General features: G+C 40.2%; 1 protein-coding gene across 2 annotated transcripts in view; it reads left to right on the top strand.

The window, feature by feature from the left end:
• The first annotated feature begins 6,871 nt into the window (after positions 1–6,871).
• LOC116041267 (solute carrier family 66 member 2) overlaps positions 6,872–23,695 on the top strand; it is a 31,069-nt gene continuing 14,245 nt past the window's right edge. The window contains exons 1-3 of one of the 2 annotated variants that reach the window (XM_035993038.1): positions 6,872–7,707; positions 8,944–9,077; positions 14,029–14,079. In XM_035993038.1, coding sequence (XP_035848931.1) covers positions 7,505–7,707; positions 8,944–9,077; positions 14,029–14,079 — 388 coding nt within the window. In that variant the 5' untranslated portion in view covers positions 6,872–7,504. The remainder of the gene's footprint in view (positions 7,708–8,943; positions 9,078–14,028; positions 14,080–23,695) is intronic. The other variant, XM_031287158.2, reaches the window with a different exon arrangement.

The raw sequence follows: 23,695 nt of genomic DNA on the forward strand, positions 1-23,695 counted from the left end.
ATGGTTCCAAATTATAGGGTTTTCTTGATAACATTAAATAGTTATGACTTAATGAACAACAATCATGGTTAAAGTTTGAAGAAAAAAAATCCTTCTGTATAATTACCAATGCAACGCTCAGAAACTGATGCTAGTCTGCTTTGAAAATATTGTATGAAGCAATATGAATGCATCCAATGTATTCTTTACACGTTGAGGGTACAAATAAAAAAAAAAAAAATGGTTTGAAAATTCTACATACATATACATCTCTACATTACGCTTCTTGGTCAGAAAACCATTTTCCTTTTTTTGTAGTAACTAAAAATGTGTTTACATTGTGTTCCAAGGCTCCTTAACCTGGGATTAGTATGGGAAAACCCTGACAAACTTCCGGCAAATTTGAGATTTGCTCTGCAAGTCCGTCTGGCCAAGAACCCATTCAAGCCCATTTTTCCAAATCGAGGCACCAATCACAACCGTTGAGGCAGGCTTTACACCAATCACAACCGTTGAGACGGGCTTTATGCGATGACGATAGGCAGCAACGGCAAGCAGCTTTTTGTTTACATTCAACATGACAGCCACCGAAGCGCAGCAACCATGGATGTATTAAGAGAACCCGTTGATGCCGCTGTCACTGCTACGTCACCCGGATCGTTGGTCTGATTGGTTGAAGGACTATCCTATTGCGCCCAGAGGCATTTGAGCGGCGTCCGTTGGTGACACCCCTTTGGAAATGAGCTGTGAATGAACCTTCCCCAGACCCACTCTCAGTTACAACTCAGTTACAACTGAGAAGGGTCTGGTGTCAACCAGGCAGTGGGATTAGTGTTAGTACTGAGAAATGCACATGCATATGTTAGCAGCATGGTAGCACTTTGGAAAACAAACATTTGGCTAAACTAACTTTAGAGGCAAACTTTCCCAATAAAATTGCGATTGTTTGTGCAGCCCTAATTTCTTTGGAGGTTTGTTTTGTTAACGTTGGTGGGTAACCCAGATACTTTATGCATGGCAGAGGGCCCCTGTCGTTGAGTGGTTGCCCTCTCACCAATGTGAGTTGGTCTTCCGTTTACTCATACACTTTCATACATTTCTGGTACATGTTCTCGCGCTGCTGCAATTGCTCCAGCTGTTGGGTAAGGCTCGCCAACGATGCAGTGAGCCATGCCACCACCTCCATGCGTGAACTTCAGAGCTGCCTTGTAATCTTCCACCTCTTCTTCCATTCCTCTCAAGCTCTCCCGAAGCCGACTTCCCTCTTCCCTGGCCCGTCCAGGCTTCGGTATAGTGCTGCTCCTCTGCGTCTATAGTTATATCAGAATGATGTCAACTCATAAGCCCAATGATGGTTCGGATCTTCTAATAACTTTCTTCTATCAAACACTTTTTAGCTGTATCTACTGATGTATCATTGAAGTCCCAGAAGTCTTTCAAAAAAACACTGGATTCAGGCAGAGTTTGATGCAAAAAGAGTTTAATGTGCACACAAAGTTTAATACACAGTTTAAACCCGAGCAGATTCCGGAACCTACAAAAATATTCCCTGGTGGGGCCCCTTCTCAGGGAAAACCTCCCCTATTTTATAATATTTCTTCAATCAAAGGTTTAGAAATATTGGACATCCACTCATTGGACACCAATATATTTGTAGACTGCTGTGATGGAAATTGTATACATAGGTGAAATCTGAAATAAAGCTTTGAAACACTTGTGCTGAAGGCAGACACTGGTAAAGATTCAATTAATAAAACAACAAATCAGTAATTTACCATTAGACTGCCCATCTTCCTTTTTTTTTTAAACAACCAAACACATCATTCTTAAAGTCCCGTTTTTTGCTGAGCTTGCACTCTCTGGCACGTTTCTGCAGAGCTTGCAACTTTCTGAATTAGATCATTCACACCTGTGATGTGCTCCATCAGTGAAAGAGAGAGAGAGAGACACACACACAAACACACACACACACACACAAACAAACACAAACAAACACACACACACACACACACACAAACAAACACACACACAAACACACACAAACAAATACAAACAGACAGAGATATCTCCGGTAATGCAAATTGACACTTCTACATAACACATCCCCCTTCCTGTTTTGGAGTCAGGGTAAAAAACACACGGTGCCATACTATCACAGAATACACATAATAACACTTTAATGATTATAGGCTATAGGGTGCTTCATTTCATTCACACGGCTGTGAGCTGCTTTTGGCGTTAACATAGTTTTAGCAAGCTGAAAACAACATTGGCACATCTATGGAATCTGCTGGGAAACCACACTTAAAAGTATGTGATGATACATGATGCTCTGTGGCTAAACACTGACATTTAAGGCACACATGTATATATGTTGCATACCAAATATGCTGAGTGCGTAAGTGCTCATACTAATTGTTGTCAAACTATCTCTTACTGCCCTCCTCTAGGCGAGAAGATGGGACTCTGGTGCAGTTATAAAAATCAAACAATAACATGATCGTGAACTCTAGATAATAAAACAATGATATGACCATCACATCCAGTTACTTCAATCAGTCACATGACTATCAGCTCCAGTTAATCCATCAGTGAGTGGTTTGACTACTGAGCAGTGGTGGAAGAACCAAAAGATTCTTTACTTGAGTAAAAGTACTAATACCACACTGTAGAAATACTCTGTTCTAAGTAAAAGTCCTGCATTGAAAATGTTACTTAAGTAATAGTATGTAAGTATCGACAGGAAAATGTATTCAGTGTATTAAAGGTGCTGTAGGTAGGATTGTGAAGATCCAGGACTTAGCCAAAAACTTTGAACATCGACAACTTCTCAGTCCCTCCCCCCTTTTTGCTAAAGTCCAAAACGGTCTCCTAAACCCCTCCCCCCACAAGGGAGAATGAATACATGTGCATGAGCAGTGATTGACATGCAGTTAGACGCCCCCCTTGGCCCTGATTGGTGCATCTGAACAGGGAGCTGTGGATTTTTGCAAATCGCACTACAGGCTGTAGGTGGTGCCAGAGCAAATTACCTGCATCATGTAGTTCTACTGGAACATAGGGTCAGTTTCAGCAAATATGACAGAAAGTAAGTTTTATAAGGCTTACCTACTGCACCTTTAAAGGTAAAAGTACTCAATACAGAAAAATCCTCACATTTGCGAAGCCAAACGATGAAAACAATCCAAACAGTTCTGTTAGTCAATTCATTGATTCATCGGCTAATCATTTCAGCTATTAGGGTTATAATAATATATATAACCCCAGGCCAAAATGTTGTTGGGTAGTTTCATCTATAACTAAACTACATGTGTTTTGTGCAAAAATCTAAATTTGTAAAGTAATTAGTAACTAAAGCTGACAGATGAATGTAGTGGAGTAAAAAGTACAAAATTTCTCTCTGAAATGTAGCGGAGTAGAAGTAGAAAGTGTCATGAAAAGAAAAGACAAGCAAAGTACAAAAACCTCAAATTTGTACTTAACCCTTGTGTTGTCTTCCCATCGACCATGCAACTTTTTGTTTTTCTGGGTCAAAATTTAACATTTTGGTCCCGATGGTTTTATCACTTTTTTCGACATTATTTAGTCCCATTTTCCCGACGTTTTTGAAGCTTTTTTCCAATTTTTTTATGTCACTTTTTCCGATGTTTTTGTCTGTCCTTTTCTGCGCTTTTTTATGGGACATTTTTGGGTTTTTTTGACATTTTTGAAACTTTTTATGACATATTTGTCACTTTTTTCAACGTTCTTTTATAATAAAAAAAATTCAAATGCTGTAACATTTAATAAAACACCCAAATTCAATGAAAGTAGCTGATCATTTATTTTACTTGTGAAGAGTGTTGTATGGAACCATCCACATTATTTTCTTTGACAATTTGGTTAAAAGAAACCCAAATTTCTGATATAGAAACTTTCACTTAGAGGGCCCCTGTCATTGAGTGGTTGCCCTCTCACCAATGTGAGTTGGTCTTCCGTTTAGGCTGCTCATCTATCATAAATTTCTGGTACATGTTCTCGAGCTGCCGCCATTGCTCCAGCTGTTGGGTAAGGCTCGCTTCCGATGCAGTGAGCGATGCCACTACCTCCTGTGTGAACTTCAGAGCGGCCTTGTACTCTTCCACCTCTTCTTTCATTCCTTTCATGCTCTCCAGAAGCCGACTGTCCCTCTCCTCTGGCCCGTTGTCCAGGCCTCAGTATAGTGCTGCTCGTCTGAGTCTGTAGTTGTAATGTTGCAGTAAAGTTTCGTCAGTCTGCGATAGAAAGCGGCCTGCGTTGGTGAGAGTGCCTTCAGAGTTGCCATCTTAGCCAGTGGTAAAGTGAAGGAAAAAAACTGCCAGGAACTGTACTTTATTTTTTTTAAACAAGGGTCAGGGCTAGAAGGGCTAGAAGGGCCCCCTCCCCCGGCTAACCTAGACTTCTAGACTAACTAGAAAAAATCCTGGAATCGCCCCTGACAAGGGTCCCACTTGCAAGTCTACTGTTTACAACACCTAATTATAGGGTCGCAAGACGAATTGGACTGGGCTACAAGGCTAAAAACAGAAAATGTGTAACTACATTTTTCACTGAAGACATTTTAACAGTAGCAAAAGCACAGGTGCAAATCATAATATTAACGACAGTAACATCTGTGCCTTTTCCAATTACACAAGTCAAACTGTCTGATGTGAAAAAAGCCTAAAGTACAGAACACAATTTTGTACTTTGTAACACAATTTTATGTCTTTAGCTTTGCCGCACAGTATTTATTTTTTCATTAAGCTGCATTTGAAAAATGTATATCTAATATGCAAAATATACATAGGCTATACATGAAGATTCCCTAAAATGAATATAGTAACAGTATAGGAACAGGTTACAAAAAAGGATATATTGGGGCTCCTGCTGTTCATACACTAATTGGGATGCTTCCCGAAGTTGCTGCATCGATTCCTCCATCTAAAGGCAAAGAAAAGCGTCAGAAAAATATATGTATGAAAATGTTTGCGTTCCAGTATACTTTAACAAGATACTCACCTCACGCTCCGCCTCAGTCATATCTTTAGCTACTTTGCAGTCTGTTTTTGACATTGTTCCTTCAAGAGCACACTAATCTTTCGATGGAAATTTAAATTTCGGTCGTACTGGGCTGTAACAATGACTGTAAAAATCCCCATTCACAGTTTCACCTAAAAAAAAACGTTAGCAGACTCCCATAACTTTGAGGTGATTTGAGTCGACAGGGTGAAAAAATTGTGACTTCCTCTTGGAGTGTTCATCGTTTCAAAATAAAGGTCACCTGACAAAAGCATTTGCAACATTGTTTTCTTCTTCAGTAAAGTCAAGTCTCAAAGAGAAGTAACAAGTACAAATAGGCTACCGTTACAGCTATGATGATAAGTGTCAGTGAAGGATGGAATTATATTTACTTTAAAATAAATATGCAATATTGTCTTAGGCTCAAAACAAACACAGACAAAAGCCATTAACAAACATGCCGGACAACCTAGCAGCATGTCACAATGTCACACTATAACAATTTCCAATGGAAAATGAAAGGGATCTCGATCAAAAAAGGCAGTTTTGGTTATAAAGATTTAACATTTAGTGTGTGTCTGTTTAGTGTTTATGATATGGAATCTAAAGGCTGCAAATGTGTCTACATCTACAACATGTGAAGTTACTTTTAACACTGGCGAAATTTACAGGGTGGGTGGAGAGGTTACCACCCCCCCAATAATCAAAACTGGCCAGTGGAACCCACCCCAAAAACCTATTATAATTCCCTTTACATGAATAAAGACATTTGCACCATAACTTTATGCAGAAAAATACACAAATTGTTGCAGAAGAATTCCCCAGAATGCAGAAAATGAAGAATTTTATGTTAAAAATCCCCCCCCCACCCCAATGTTGAACCCAAAGTTACGCCCTTGACTTTCACCAAGACACGGCAGTAACTACGCTACATAACATTGTTTGTAGGCTACCTATTTGATGCTTCCTCTGCAACAACACAAGACTCTTATGCTGACTTACTTTGACTAGCTCGACTTTGACAGAGCATTTTTATTAACTCTTTGCAAACTAGTTTATCCTGAGACTGGGTTGGTTTATACGGTGTGTTCTGTGGGATGTGGAGGAGGACAATTCCCTCTCCTCACACTGAGCTTTGGTTTTTAATATAGGCTAAGAGATTATCTTAGCTCACAGACCCCGTTCTCAACTGGCATTAGTGACAGATGAGAGATGAAAGGCTTTCTGCCACGAGGGTTTCATAACTTTCATTAAACCTTTATAAATCTGTATAATCTGGATTTTTTTGTCTGTGACAGTCATTCCTGCTGAATATGTTGCATTTAAACTGTGTAGCCTACTGGTGGGATGTGCTAAGCAATTGGTCTACTAAAATAAACCAGGTTACATGTTTGTTTTTGTTTTTTACAGTCCATGGTTATATGAAATATTTAACATGATGAAGCTCTGCTGACAGGGCAAAACACAGGCATGGTGAGATTCTTCACTTTATATTCTGCAAAATGTTACTCTTCAATACAATACAATACAATACAATACAATGCAGGATTAAGTATGGGGGCCGCAGGGTCCCTAGAGTTACTTATTGGCCACAATTGATTGTTTGTGGCAAATAACAGTGGAGTTGGTGCAGTCAGGCGATGCTGATAGATTAGCTAACTTATATCATATAATTATTTATATTCAATAATTGTGAAATAATTATCTTTCAAAGGAAAAGCTTGATAAATAGCCGTGCATATCCACACATTCTTGTCTAAAAACCACTAACACGACTAAGGTAGTGCGAGAACTATCTTGATCGAGTCTAACAGCTTTGTCGTAACGCATGACGTGTTACGTTTCAGGAAGTGTGGACGAGACCAAAGACGATATGATAGATAGAAACCAGAAACACACATATGGGACAGTCAGTGAGTAAACAATATTAACATAGGGAACCTGTGCAACAAAAAAATAGTTCCAGTTTTCCTGACAATATCAAGGGCTTTAGACAATTTTAGGAACCTTCGGAGTTTCTTCTGAGTTTAGTGCAGCATTTTCAGCAGGCGAGCTAGCATCAACAGAAGTGTTGAATTATAGAAACGGGAGTCGGGACCTATTAAGCAGAATAACAGAGGTCTACTCCACTGCAAACACCACCGCTGCCTTTAGCGAGCGTTGTTCTGTCGGTACTGTAGCTAATATATTAATGTTCTCACTGTTTGGACTATCGTTTTCAGATATTACTGGAGCTACTGTTCGTTAGCCCCCGGGCTCGTTGTTTCAGATACACTGCTCGGCTTGTGATGGCGTGGCAGTAGCCTGTCTTTTTGTCTATGTAATCCGTGTAGGGACCAACGTTATGCATAGGAAACACGGATGTTACTCTTTTTACACTGTCAAGTCGCTACAAGGAACCAGAGGAGGATACACGCGTCATAATAATCTCCACTGAGCCAGTGAAAGCCAGCGCACATCACTTCACAACTTGTTGTCCAGGTGTGGGACAGGTGAGCGACTGAACATGGAAGATGAGGTGTTTGACCAGATTGTGTTCGTGTTTCACAACCTGGTGTCGTGGGTCGCTGCCGGGGCCATGGTGTTCGGTGGGGTGGTGCCCTACATCCCACAATACAGAGACATCCGCCGGACTCAGAATGCAGAGGGCTTCTCCACATATGTGTGCCTGGTCCTCCTGGTGGCAAACATCTTACGGATACTCTTTAGGTAACACATCCTCCAATCAGTGGTGTAGTCTAATGTATTGTAGTGGGTATACTGTACTGTATATAAATATATTGGCCTATATATATATATATATATATATATATATATATATATATATATATATATGGGCCAGAATCTGCCTTTGGGGGAAGGGGGGCATATCATAGTGGAGGGAGTTCTGGCTGTCCTCCCCCAGGGTTATTTTGAGTGTCTAAGACTTCATTTCCTGCATTCAGATAACTTTTATTCACCAATTTACGGTGGAAATACCTTTATTTAGTCTATGCGAAGAAGAAAAACACAGATGACAATTCAAAATATATCAAAAATATAATGGAAAGTATGTTGTTGCGTGTCACTGGACATTTTTAAGTGGGTATATGGAAATCCTGGAGCTTTCATAGTGGGTATACTGCATATACCTGCGTATCACGTAGACTACACCACTGCCTCCAATGCCTGTTCACGCACACCATACACTTTTGTACAAAGCATTCAAAAAATCTGCTAATTGTAGGCTATACATTTCTGCCTATAAGCCAACGTATTTACCTTATAGAAAAAAAGTTAGGATGCTTCAAGAATCAATGGGCTATTCTCTGAAATTTGGCTGAAAAGAGGTCGTCTCACGAGCTGCCATTGCATTGTTGCGACCCACTCAATCCAAGTGATGGATACAACAGATGAACAAGTTGCTACTTATACAAGTTAACTGAATAGCAGCTGCTTGTGGATTGGATGTATGTTGAATTAAATTATGGTTTCTAATTATCCATATAAGGTCTTTAATGTATGGTTGCATTTTATTTAATGAGTTAAACTGGAGTACTAACCAGTTACGTAAAGGCACATTGGTCCCTTACCATCAAGGGCTCTGAAAACCCCAAACTACTGAGTAGTTTACGCTAAACTATTGTTTGCCAACTAAACTATTGTTTGCCAACTAAACTATTGTTTGCCAACTAAACTAATGTGGCAGGTGCTGTATGTGTATTTGAAAGGGAGAAAATACTGGAATACGTTTTGCAGGGGTAAACAAATTGATTTACTCTACATCTTCCTGAAGGAATCATTTTACAAGCTGCTGCAACTAAGTACCATCATTTAGTCTGTCTTTGCGGCAGCACAGATTCTGTATGAAAACTAGAAAATCAAGCATGTGTGGCAAAGCTTTCACTGTATTTCATGCCCACTACATATTACATGTTACATAATTGGTAATTTTTACTCCATCAGATTTGGCCGATACTTCGAGACACTGCTGCTGTGGCAGAGCATCATCATGATCGTCACCATGCTCATCATGCTGAGCCTGTGCACCGACGTCCGCACGGCTACTGAACTCAACACAAAGAGACGCTCCTTCATAGGTCAGAAACCCTCTACACGGCCTCTTTACAGATACAGATGAAGCACAGTTACAGTGAGGAAAATAAGTATTTGAACACCCTGCTATTTTGCAAGTTCTCCCACTTAGAAATTATGGAGGGGTCTGAAATTGTCATCGTAGGTGCATGTCCACTGTGAGAGACATAATCTAAAAAAAAAAATCCAGAAATCACAATGTATGATTTTTTTAACTATTTATTTGTATGATACAGCTGCAAATAAGTATTTGAACACCTGTCTATCAGCTAGAATTCTGACCCTCAAAGACCTGTTAGTCTGCCTTTAAAATGTCCACCTCCACTCCATTTATTATCCTAAATTAGATGCACCTGTTTGAGGTCGTTAGCTGCATAAAGACACCTGTCCACCCCATACAATCAGTAAGAATCCAACTACTAACATGGCCAAGACCAAAGAGCTGTCCAAAGACACTAGAGACAAAATTGTACACCTCCACAAGGCTGGAAAGGGCTACGGGGAAATTGCCAAGCAGCTTGGTGAAAAAAGGTCCACTGTTGGAGCAATCATTAGAAAATGGAAGAAGCTAAACATGACTGTCAATCTCCCTCTGACTGGGGCTCCATGCAAGATCTCACCTCGTGGGGTCTCAATGATCCTAAGAAAGGTGAGAAATCAGCCCAGAACTACACGGGAGGAGCTGGTCAATGACCTGAAAAGAGCTGGGACCACCGTTTCCAAGGTTACTGTTGGTAATACACTAAGACGTCATGGTTTGAAATCATGCATGGCACAGAAGGTTCCCCTGCTTAAACCAGCACATGTCAAGGCCCGTCTTAAGTTTGCCAATGACCATTTGGATGATCCAGAGGAGTCATGGGAGAAAGTCATGTGGTCAGATGAGACCAAAATAGAACTTTTTGGTCATAATTCCACTAACTGTGTTTGGAGGAAGAAGAATGATGAGTACCATCCCAAGAACACCATCCCTACTGTGAAGCATGGGGGTGGTAGCATCATGCACATGGGACAGGGCGACTGCACTGTATTAAGGAGAGGATGACCGGGGCCATGTATTGCGAGATTTTGGGGAACAATCTCCTTCCCTCAGTTAGAGCATTGAAGATGGGTCGAGGCTGGGTCTTCCAACATGACAATGACCCGAAGCACACAGCCAGGATAACCAAGGAGTGGCTCTGTAAGAAGCATATCAAGGTTCTGGCGTGGCCTAGCCAGTCTCCAGACCTAAACCCAATAGAGAATCTTTGGAGGGAGCTCAAACTCCGTGTTTCTCAGCGACAGCCCAGAAACCTGACTGATCTAGAGAAGATCTGTGTGGAGGAGTGGGCCAAAATCCCTCCTGCAGTGTGTGCAAACCTGGTGAAAAACTACAGGAAACGTTTGACCTCTGTAATTGCAAACAAAGGCTACTGTACCAAATATTAACATTGCTTTTCTCAGGTGTTCAAATACTTATTTGCAGCTGTATCATACAAATAAATAGTTAAAAAATCATACATTGTGATTTCTGGATTTCTTTTTTAGATTATGTCTCTCACAGTGGACATGCACCTACGATGACAATTTCAGACCCCTCCATGATTTCTAAGTGGGAGAACTTGCAAAATAGCAGGGTGTTCAAATACTTATTTTCCTCACTGTATCTTAGTTTACTGAGCGATAAGGTCTGCGTGTGCTTTTATTAAGTGCTGCTTCAAATGTTATGGGCACGAAAAAGCGTGTGGGTGTTTGGGAGTGTATGTGAGCGAGGGTTAGAGTATGTGTGAGGTGGGATTGTGTGTGAGAGTATAAAAATATCTGAGAGGGAGCGAAGTGTGAATGTGTGTAGGCAGGTGGTGCATGTGTGACTGTTTGTAAGAATGTGTGAATGATTGTGTGCGAGTCTCGTTACCTCCCAGTGTGAGTGACCCTAGCGTCATTCCTTAAAATGGTACTGTTTGAATAATCCAGTTAAACCTGTTTCAACACATGTGAACATTGCCTTTTAGCTACACTGATGATTGTTGCCGATGATGTGATGTGCAGGATGTGTTTGTGAAGAGATAATTTAAAACTAATTCTGAAAAATCAGCCCTCTAAAAGAAAGAAACACTGGCTTCATACTGCTCCTCAGTACTTGTAAATGTATTTAGTGGCCCAAAAGCTTGAAAGCATCACTTTGTTTAATGCAAAAAAGATTTCTTTCTTCTAGTATTCAATTAGTAGACATGTACCTGTTTAAAATAGTTGATATATGCCTTATTTATTGTCCAGTATTATAATAGGTAGTTTAGTTGTGAAAAAGTACGGGATATTTTTAGATTCTAGCACTTAGTTACAACTTTATAACAATATTAGCCATCCAAATCTATCTGACTGGTATGTGCCCTCCCTTAAGAAGCAATTGAAACAAAGGGAAATAATCCAAAATTTCCCCGTTGCAAAGACTTCTGCCATTTGCAATACAGTTCAGAGAAACTGAGATGTCTCTGTTCCTGTAAACAGAAGTCAAAACCACAGTGTCTTACTTAACAGCCTCATAAAGTTATTCAATACCCAACATGTTTACACACATTGGATCCGTTTATTTTTTTACATGTACATACTTTTGCAAACAAATGGACAAGGAGCAGCCCTCTGTGGTTCTCTCGGTCATGTGTTTCAAGGCCTGTATCACGTGTTGTTTCTGTTCCAGGATTGGATGCTTCAGCTGTTCTTCCCGTAGTGAGTCCGCAGGCTCAGTGTCAGATGATAAAATACAGAGGAAATGAAATAAACTCTAGAACTGTAGTACAGAAATCACTAACATATTTGTAGTCTCCAATCAAAAAGGAGAACCCTGTAGCTGCAGAGCAGTCAGCCATCTTGACAACCAGTGTGAGTCAGGCTAAATGTCCAGCATTAAAAGATTTAATTTCCCAGACAGCTTCTAGATAGACTTCACAGATTGGTGGATTTACTACTTTGCAGGGGAGGTGTTTTCTTTATATTTATGTTGTATGCATTTTGTGCAAACCAGACTGTCCCTCTCTGGAAATATACGGCTACAGCCAGCAGCCACTTAGCTTAGCTGAGCATAAACACTGAAAGCAGGGGTTAACAGCTAGTCCGGCTTTGTCAGAAGGTAACAAAATCTGCCCACCAGCAACTCTAAAGCTCGGTAATTAAAGGACAATTCCGGCGCAAAATGAACCTAGGGGTTAATAACACATACCGAGTTGACCGTTCTCTGGGATATGTTTTCATGCTATGTGACCAGTTTTAGCGCAAACCGCTAATTAGCTTATAACGCTAGTCGTCGGAGCACTGGTACAGTCTTTATAAACAATCTTTTTAATAAACTCTCTGTACACTTACAAAGTTCTCAATGCTTCGGTTTACATGTAGGGACCCTCATTATGCTACCGTGGAAGTGTGGTGCTATTTTGAGCCTTTATAGAAATAGCGATTTCTTTTTACTTTACCACTAGCGTTATAAACTAGTTAGCGGTTTGCGCTAAAACTGGTCACATTCGAAATGACAACCATTTTTTATGCAAAGCTACCTGGACCACACAAATGTTACTAGAGTGTAAGCTGAGAAACTTCAGTGGACATGGAAAAAGGCTCTTTATATGCCATTGCCTACATTTTAAATGGATGTCTGCCAATAGGCCTAAAACATCACATATATGATTATTGTGACAGAGACTGGGACTCCAGGTTAATAAGATTCTGACTGAGTAGCAAGATTTGAATTCAATTGTGATTCTGTGAGAATTCAAACATGAGCCCTCTAACTTACTTCTGAGAGGTTTGAGACATTAACATTAGCCCAATGTAAATACCAAGTAAAGTTAACTTAAGTGGTCTCAAACACAAGAACGCCTTGAGTAACGTTACTACAACACTGTTACACTAAATCAAGTTACTGAATTAATTTTTAATATAAAGCTATACATGCAGATATTGTATCAGCTAGTATTAGATTATTTTCAAATAAACCAAACGCTTGCTAACCTTAACGTTACGTAACTAAATGCTAGCGAACCAAGGCATCGTCATTGCTAGCAGGAGAACAAATGTAACTGACCATTAACGTAAACTTAATAAAGTTACTGAAACAAACAACAAATAGCTTTTGATAACAACAAAAAGATGCATTTTCCTCTATGTTTTTTCAAATTTGATGGTGAATTCTTGAAAGCCAGCAGTTGGTGGTGTTTCGGTTGGCACAATTTGCAGCATATTATAACAACGTATATTCCCATCCAATTAGATTGAATTCGGTATTGATAACTCGAAAAATAATAACGGTAACTCCACTGAAATTATTTGAAACTAAAGTAACAAGCCAATTTTGTAAAATGTAAGGAGTAGAAAGTACCGATATTTGTGTTAAAAATGTAAGGAGTACAGTAAAAAGTTGGCACAAAAATAAATAGTAAAGTAAAAATATCTGAAAAATCTACTTGATTACAGTAACAAAGTATTTGTACTTCGTTACTTCCCATCTCTGTTAAGAAGAGCACAGAAAAAAAACAGAAATACAAAAATTCTCTCTATCTGAAATAACCGAAAACTGTTCTAACTTTGGCAGAAACCTGTGTCTTTATGTAGGACCAAATCACTCATAGTTGGAAGCCAAATGAGAAAACGTGTTTTCAGGGGGTGCAAAGATGCCAATGATACTTGAACGAAGTCTGCCAGTGGGAACACTGCTGCCTTGTTGTGGTCTTCAACGCCAGATGACAGATTAGTTATATCACTGCAATCCGTGATATAACTAATCCGGGAATCAGACTATCAGTAGTTTTGTGATGACCTGAAATGTCTGACCAACCGTCACACAATATTGCAAAGTAATGCCCAAGTTCAGTAACCTATTATAACACGGCTTACCTCTAGCTTTGCTGAAAAAAAAGAGAGAAGAAAACCAAGCTATTTTTTCTTTCCCTGTTTTTGTTTTCTTTATTTATTTTGTTTTGTCTGTAGCAACAGACAGTAAGGACGAGGAGATCAGAATCCCTAAGAGGCTCTTTCTGGGTATGTACAGAACTTTCTGTGTCTGCCATGAAACATCAGTTGTAGTTCATCTGCCTCTCCATCTCTGTCTTGTGCATGATGATGACCCAGTGTGGCTCTCTTAACACCATTTACCGCATGTCTGGATGAAGCATGAGCCCATTCCACCCGCATGTAGTCCTGTTTCGCTGCATCAATGTTTGATTCACAGAGTCCGTCCATTGGAGCCACTGCTATGATGCTTCCAATGCATGTGATCCTTCACATCTTCAGTACAAATGAAGGCTCAGGTTTCACCAAATGACCCGTGTGAAATGTGATTTTTGTATGTACTGTTTGTGCTTTCATGTATATAAAAATGACGGCTGAGGAAGAAATCAAAAGCCCATGTGTTCCATACTCACTTAGACACGTTATCAGTGGTTAACAGTAGACTAGTCTGGATCAACGGAAGTACATTTCCAGGACAGAGCCTGAAATCACCCGCCGGATGTCAGGCTTCGCCCTGCATCTTCTGCTCTCTGCGGGTTGATACGGGAAACAACAACCACAACAAACTTTGAGCTAGCAAGCTACATGCTGAAAATGGCAGGTTTTGAAGAAAATTTGGAATCGTGCAACAAGGCAGGCCTGCGTCGGTTCTTTCGGGGAATGATTGTAAAGATTTGCAAAGATTATGTTTACGGGATTTACTATCTAACTGGGACATTTTGGGACCGATTGGCAGGGGTTTGCTATGAACGGAATACACACGGAGATACACTGGTAAGAACAAATTACGTTTAACCTTGTATCCAGCTAATTTAAATAGCTTACGTTACTGTATTGTGTAAACAGTTAACTTCATTTTTTATCGTATGTGGCATTTTATTTTGCGGGGTGCAAATGTTCCACCAAAACAAGTTCCTTCCCGAAACTATTTTGCAGAGCCACCATCGCCGCGTCCAGAACTTAGATTATGATTGTGATTGGTTTAAAGAAATGCAAACAACCCAGAGCGTTTTTGTTTTTTTCTCAGATCCTGGAATGTACAGTGTGGTGTAGCCATCCTTACTCCACATCGCTGTGGAGATAGGTCACACTAACAGTAGACTAACCTGTTCATAGGACACACTACAAAGTCTTTTACTTGCATCTTGTAGTTTTTCTAACTTTATGCTTTTGTTTTTGCGGTTTAAAATGATTGTTTGATATTAGCTCTAAAACCAAATGTGTTTTTTTTGTGTTTAATGACCCTTAAACTTGTGCATGCTTATTTTAGCATGCCCTGAAATGTGAATGTAAAGCATGTTTTTATTGGCTGATTTATGCAAATTGATGTTGTCTTCTAACCAGCTTTTTAAAATTGTTCCTTGAACTACACTTGGTTTCAGCACAATGCCCCTTTTATAATGGATATGTCATGAAGTGTGTGTGTGTGTGTGTGTGTGTGTGTGTGTGTGTGTGTGTGTGTGTGTGTGTGTGTGTGTGTGTGTGTGTGTGTGTGTGTGTGTGTGTGTGTGTGTGTGTGTGTGTGTGCGCGCGTGTGTTTTCACACTTTCCAGGAGATAACATTAGCTGGTGCCTAATTTAAGGACAAATCTGGTAATATTCTAAATTTTTCTTATTGTCAACAACGCCAATGAAAAGAAAAGAACCAACAATGAATTGATCCTAACAAGTATTGCCTGTTTATCCAAAGCCTGATATATCTCCTTCCGCTGTGCCATAGAGCTCCATTGTTGTCCAACAACTATTTGAGACACATCAGTGAGCCACAAACACTGTTGGACTGGATGACCTGTTACTTCATTACAATGGACACACACACACACACACACACACACACTGTAGTTTATTTTCAATCCCACACACACCATCCTGCTGCTGTGAATGCTCACTAGCAGCTGGAAATAGTCCCCAACAAATGTACTTTTTTTTTGTCCTGTTTGAGTAACATTTGCTGAAGACTACATTGCCCAGCTGTTTTTAGGAAAAAGGAAACTATATGTGTCATCCATTTTTTAAAGATTTAAATCTTCAGTAGGAACAGATGGGCTTGGGGCTGAGTGGCACAGCAGACAGCGGAGAGAAGTAGGAAAGTACCTTGAGACACATCCTCGGTTTTGGTCTTTTTAATGGATTTGTTGACAGTAAGAAAAATATGAGATACGCCAGACTCTCTCTCAGCAACTTCACATTTAGTGACAAAGTATGCTTAAAAAAGGTTGATATTTGTGTGCTTTTGATGTAAACTACTGTCCCACGATGCATTGCACAAAGGAAATGTGGGCCCTTCTCACAGCTGCAAAAAAAAACAAACGTTATGCCTTTTGTTAGAGTTTAATTGACAATAACATTCTAAAGTTGCAGTCTGATTAATGTCTGATTGTAATATTTTCCTGTTTGGTCTGATTGATTTCTTCCATTCTAAACTGCACTACAGATTTAGGACACAGTACTAGTGGAGAAAGGGCTGTTGTTCCTGGTATGGACACTAGATGGCAGTATGAAACTATATACATGATGTAAAAGAAGCAGAGAGTACACTTGGCTCAGCACGTTATAATCTATTACAAATTTGCCTCTTGGGACTGACTAGTGCACACTAGATGGCTCGGTATTGAAGTGCTATTTCATACCCTTTTGTTGGATGATGTTAAGAAAAGTAAAATTAGTTTCAACAAAATTGTGCTTTCCTATGGTTCAAGCCTGATTACGTGTTTGTGGCATCCGAGGAGGAGCAGTATTATTTCCTTGTCTTCAGTGCCCAGATGTTGAAACCGGCGTTGCTTTGCAGCGCCTTTTATAAATGGTCATTGATCAGTGAACTCTGCAGAGCACCACATTGACAAAACACAGTGTTCTTTGATCGCAGCTTTGCTGGTCTGCTAGTGGAAATATTCAAGGGTAAGCATGTTGTCTACTATTGATAGAAGCGTGAAAACCGCCAAGCAGAGGGAAGTAGAAATGAAGAAGTGAAGTGTGGATTGGTTAGACATGCAGCATCACTCCGAGGCCTGGAGCAACTGTGGTCAGTGTCAGGGCTGTAAGATAGATAGAGGATCAGAGATGCAGCAAAGGGAAAGCCAATTCTGGAGAGCTAACAGTGTAACATATCGCACCAAACTGGTGTCAGTGTGCAGCCGTCAGGTGGAACAGCTTCACAGTGTATCTTTCTGCAGTGACTCACCATAGTGTTGATTAGTCAGCAGGGCACATTCAAAACCTGTACGTTTCCCTTACTGTTCAGTTTGTTCCCTTTATGTTCCCTTTTATCATAGCACATATTTGATCTACATCATAATCACACCAGGCACTTCCATCAAACAGCTGGGCATTTGTACTGAAGATGAAAAACAGTGTAGCTGAATTGTAATTTTTTTTTATTTCAACATAAATACCATACATGCATTATGTACATAATATCAAACAAACCGAATTACAATTCAAAACACTAATCAGTTACATTCATATTTGCAGTTTCCCAATTTTCTTCATATTTTCCACTATTTTGGTCTGTGAACAATTTATGTAGAGGCGTTGTGTAGGCATGTGCAATTTGGTAGCTCAGGTAACCACATGAAACCAATGGACAATGGTAACATGATGTTTAGATTAAAAATGAACGCCGGTGGTGTGCCACATCTGCGCTGTACAGCGTGTCCTATGTTGTAGGCCGTGTAGTTTTTATTTTTAAGACGGGAGAAATCCTTGTGTAATAGCAGCTCAGTGTGATTTATATGGAAGACTGCCTGCTGGAATCCTTTTTAAGGAGATTAAAAGATCAGATCATTTGGCTGTGTCTGGATCAGAAATGCAGGTGATCCCTCAGGTGGAGGTAGAAGGGCTTGGAAGGAAAAAGTAAGATGAAATATTTGCAGAAAAAGTTGACGCTGGGGAAAGTTTCACTTTCTCTAACGTGTGCCACAGAGTCAAAATGTACTTTTAGTTACTTTGAAGACCCGACCGAGGAAACCCTGATTGGATTTTTCAAAATCTCCAGCAGCATATAAATTAATTTGTGTCAGCAAGCAAACCATTAAATAGGCCTCTGCTCCATGATTGAAAATCCTGTATGCAAACTTTAGGGTAAGCCTTTATATACTCACCTTGTATAACTTTAAAGGTATACAAGGCGAGTATAGGAAATAACCCAGTACCAATTAGCATCGACTGTTCTCCAGTCAAACGATACTTGCATTTTGATCCTTTTTGTACCCAGATCTAGAAAAAAAAAAGACGCTGAAAGCGTTCTTCGATTTAATGTGACGTGTGATTGGCCCACTACTGCAGCAGCTACAACTCATACAGTCTGTGGTGTGGTGAAGTCGAGCGCGGTCTGTTTGACATACATTTTTTATTATTACACAGCGTATAGTTGTGAACAAGCTAAGTCACTAACCAGCAAAGAAAATAACAGCTGGTTTATTGGAATAGCATCCCCAAATTGAAAAAAAGACACCACTTTTTGGAACCTTTTCCACAAAAAGGTAAAATCCACTGTCCCCGCGCTGTCTGTGGCCCGCTCAAATGTCACAATGATTGAGTGGTGTGATGTTACAGACCTCTGTAATACAAGAGATTTCCATTTTCTTTCTGTTGTTTGGTAATGGCTCATTCTGGTCCCATGGGGGTCTGTACCTTTGGCTTTATTGAGTTTGTCAGCTTAGAATAAATCACCGTATCCTGTAGGTGTAGTTATCCTCTCCCTAAGGACAGGTTAGAGGCCTAACTTAGCCTCTAAAGAGACTTTAGTCTAGGTGGCAGTGCAGAAAAGTTTCTGTGCTTTGGCTTGGCAGTGAAAGCCCATTAGTCATTGTGAGAAAGCTCCCTGTCCAAATTTCAGAAAATTAAGCTCGTTGAAATCTGAGCTTCTATTTCCAGTCATAACTGTCTTTCATAATAACGTTCCTGCTGCTCCCGCGGGTGCTTTTGAGTGACGGCAAGCCATTATTTCAGCTACCCCCATAGACCTTTCCTGGGGCCTAACTGTATCTGGCAGGGAACAGTTGGTAAACAAGCAATTGAAATCTCCAACTCTGACCCTTGTCTTCCTACACATGTACCACAATTCTGTGGGACTCCTGTGAGCTGTGCACAAGACAAGTTTGGCCAGTACAGGGAGCCTACTGTATGCAGCTCCAGTCTGTTCCCACACAGCACAGGGATTAAAGATGAGGAGGAGAATGCCCAGGGTAAACAAGTGGCACAGCAAGACAGGGTGTATGGCAGGATATGGCAGAGGAGGTACAGTACTGTGATAAATGCCCCTTAGTGGTCAGTGTGGAATGGTGTGACACACTGTTCTGCCTTTTAAGAAATGGTTTCTACATTTGCATGCTGCTGAGAATTGGAGGCAGATTTGCGTGCATCTTCAAAGTGTGCACAAGCAGGATTAAGGGATGATGACAGCACATCACTAGCATGAAGGGGCGTAATCACTAAAACGTGAGCCGGGATACGAGGACTGCACAAATAATTCAAAAGCATGTCATAATCACAATGTTGGCTTTCTTTTTGTTTGAGTCGAAAGTATTCATAAGAAATGTGTTCTGTTCTTTGCAGAATCACTGGCCACCAAATTAAGTTTAATTTCACCACAGAAGAAATTTCATGCATTATCTATCCTCCACTTCCCACGCCCTGACAGCAGAGACTGGAGGGGGGGGGGGGGGTTAAGAAAAGTTCATGTTAATAAAGAATTGCTCATGCATATACACTCTTTGCAATCATGTCGCCAATCATTGCATCATTGAGATCATAAGTCATTCATTCATATTTGCTAATTTTAGAACAAATAAATGGTCAAGAAGTTTGAGGTTTTAAAATAATATGTAAGAAGTACAATTTTTGAGGAACTGGCTGTTTGCTAAGAGACTCATTTCCACTACACACCAAAGGGAAAGTTATACTTAGGACCCATATTATGCTAACTTTCAGGCTTATTCTCGTTTTTTTTTTTCGGATTTCTACTAGAACATGTTTACATGCTTTACTGATCAAAAAACATTATTTTTTCTCATACTGTATTTCCGAATGTAGCTGTTTTGACCCTCTCCCTAAAAACACTTTCTTTTAGTGCCTGTCTCTTTAAGCCCCCCTCCCAAAAAAGCCCAGTCTGCTCTGCATTTCCGGGTCTTCTGCATCTGCCCTTTCTAAAGGCACAGTTTCTAAATATGGGTTGTGTGCATTTCTCTGTGGATTAAGCCTTTTTTTCAGTATAGCACCTCAACCTGCTTTATAATAAAAAAAAAAGACGTGAAAATCTCACTTTTTAGAATATCAGACTTTTAATACTAAACTTTATTTATCTCAGAACATACTGTATAAACTCAAAACTATGACACACTTTAAACAAGCTTGCATAGTCTGGCCGGGTTGGCTCAGTGGTAGAGCAGGCGCACATATACTGAGAGGCTTATGCCTTGATGCAGAGGTCCAGGGTTCGAGTCCGACCTGTGACGATTTCCTGCATGTCTTCGCCCTCTCTCTCCCCTTTCTCACCAAGCTGTCCTATCAATTAAAGGTGGAAAAGCCCAAAAAAACAAACTAACATAATATGGAATAGCAAGACCACATACATCCTAAAATTACAGCTATATTTTACATTGAAGGATATTACTAACTTTAACTGCATTGCTTAGCCACTTGCAGTGCAGAAGGAACAAGCTAACCGACACACGGTGGAGTTGTTTTGGCTTACGTGTTTGCACGCACCGACGTAAGCATTCATTCAGTGCGGTGTTTTTGGCCTGACAAATAGAAGTCCAGTACTCACTCTTCTTTTAGCTCTTTTTTGGGGGCTTTCACACTGTTGAGTAAATGTGTTAAAGCTAATTCAATGTTTTGTGTTTAGCCTTGGTCTCTACTCCAGAAGTCTGCTTAGGCAGAACATACTTAGCTAGCTAATTAGCCAACAGGCTAGCAAAACACTAAATGTTTCCAAGGCTCCCGCCAACCATTACTTCTGTATGTGTTTCTCTGTTATACTATCCAAGCTGGGGCCCAGTCGTATCATCACTTTGAGCCATTATTTTAAATGTATCATGTGAAAGCTGTGCATTCCTTTAGCTGCCAGGTTGGTGTTGAACGCTTCTCCCATTGCCCCTGATTGCTTCCCTCTGTGTTTGGCTGTTATCAGGCAGCCCCAGCCTGGTGCTAGTTGGCCCAGATTCACAGTCCTCTGCTGCCTACAGGGCTCCACAGCCACGCCAGGCATCTGCAGCTACAACACCTACAGAATGAACACCTCTATGCAGTACGCTTATCAGCTCTCAAAGGATATTCTTGGTGTTGATTATACTCGGAACAGAAATGCATGCCCTGTTATAGCTTTTACGAACTCTTTGCTTGTTTTCATTCAACACTATATTGTGTTGCCATCCTACACAGTTGTAACGTTTTGCATGGTGCATCTTGGTGGGTGTGGAGTCTGTAGTGGGTTGACCGAAGGCTGTGACCTGGTCTGAATTGCTCTTTGAGATTCATTTGGTTACATTTATGGGATTTGTTTAACCTGTCCGTCAGAAAGGAACAATTGGATTTGTTCAATATTGCAAAGCCAGGTTACCTTGCACGTGTACGTGGCGGCCATGCGGATTCATCGAAATGCCATCTAAATGTCAGAATCGGTCACCATTAATTCTCTAATGGAACAATATTTAATTAAACCAGAAACTTAAATGCCATCAACGCTTTCACTCTTTCACTTCTGATTTTATCAAGTCTTGAAAAATAACAGGTTTGTTCAATTTAGCCACTTTTTATTTAGTGCTGGCGTTATTCCAAACAATATTTCTTTTCTTTGTTGCTTTATCGACTGTATGGGCTCTTCTCTGGAGGCCTTTGCATGCCTATACAGTTTGCTTCCTTTGAGTGCTTAGATGCGCCTCTTAGATAAAGAGAGCCTCATTTAAACGTGATTAAACCAATCGGCTCTATTGCATTTCAGGCTTGTAGAAATCCCATTTACGATAGGACAGCAGTGAAGAAACATCTTTGGTTCTCATCCATGATTAGATTTTCATGATAAAAATCTTTCAATGTCCTCTGCTCACAAATTAAACCAGCAGATACACATGCACTTTTTCCCCCACAACCCTTATACCATAAAGATATGTTGAATGGGGTTTCGCAGAGAATGAATTACATGTTAAAATGTCTGACATTGCTTATTGTACCTCTTCCTTTATCAGCTATAGTTAAAGTAGCACCTGAAGCGATCTACACACTGTGGCATTGTCAAGTTGAGATATTATCACAGTATGATTGGTGTTGGCTGTGTTGCCTATTACAGGATGTCAGTGTTGTTGTGCTCCGAATCTTTATCTAATCATTTCCTTGAAGAAAGAACACAAACGAGAGGTGTTAGGGTGGAAAACGGGGTTTAAATCATCATGCATCAGTGTCCAGATTGCCACCCAGCCCATTACCACTGTGTGTTTCTCACAGTGGGGTTTGCCCCCTCCCGGAGGACCTTGAGGCTAAAAGCTTCTGTTTTGCAAGAATCTGAATGAGAACAAATTTGTGGTAGTGACATATCGTTTTTTTTCTGAATACGAGAAGAGGATTGTGGGTGCCGCTCAAGTTTGAAGTTAGTTAAAGAATTTCACAATAATAGGGTTTTTGCTTCCTTTTGTTCACTAGATAACGCGACAAAAAGAACAGATGGGATTAGTAGGTAATTATTTCCTCCAGTGCTGGACGAACTAACCTGAAATCGAAACCACAATTTGTGTGTCATGGATATAGAAGAGTTGCATACACTACAAGCTACGACAACATGTAGCACCGACAAGTCATCACGAAACAGGAAGGACACGTCGGGACTGATAAGACCCAATCAGGAAGCGAACGCGGTTTCTCTGCGTCATCGTTTCCAAAGGTATCCGTTTCTGCCCGTCCAGACTAAAACACAACCCTGGAGTTTTCAAACTATAACCGGGTCAGCAGCGTTTTTAAATGGAGTAGTGTGGGTGCCAGGCGTACAGTAAATGTAGCAAATGTAATGCCTTTTGAAATGAAAACGTGTTAGTGTGGATGAAGCCTGAGATAACCTGGATGATTCAGGGTTATTTGCCACACTTTAGAGAGCTCCCTCCAGAGTCATAGAAAACATTATACATCAGACCTTACACTTATACTGACCTGTATGTGTAAAATTAGTGGACTGCCCATTAAAAACAGGAAAATCATTGCAACATTTTGTTCCTCTAGGAGCCACTGGCTACACTTTTAGTTAGTTTTTTTCCCAGTAGGAGTTAGATTTTTAAGTGGTATGTGCTTCTGTTCATGATAGTCCATTTAATCAAGGCTCCATTATTCCACAGGTACATCTGGGTAAAGTTTTTCCCTTTGCTGTGATAGAGTTTGGTTCTTCAAGTTAAGACTTTCTAAAGGAAAAGCTCCACAATATTTGACCGATTTTAAATAATCCAGTAACAATCCAAGGACTGCATGAGAGAAACCTAAGAGGACCACTGAAGAAGTGGCATGTTCTTCACCGTAAGATGTAAAATATAACTTATAACATTAAAATATAACTTATAACGTAAGATTTTGTTAAAATATACGTGGCACTTTCTAAAGCACACGGTTGGGATTAGGAAAAGAAGAACGGGGTTAGGAAAACAACAAACGTAAAAAAGGAAATATC

The sequence above is a fragment of the Sander lucioperca genome, chromosome 16 (assembly GCF_008315115.2).
Source record: "Sander lucioperca isolate FBNREF2018 chromosome 16, SLUC_FBN_1.2, whole genome shotgun sequence".
Taxonomy (NCBI): Eukaryota; Metazoa; Chordata; class Actinopteri; order Perciformes; family Percidae; genus Sander; species Sander lucioperca.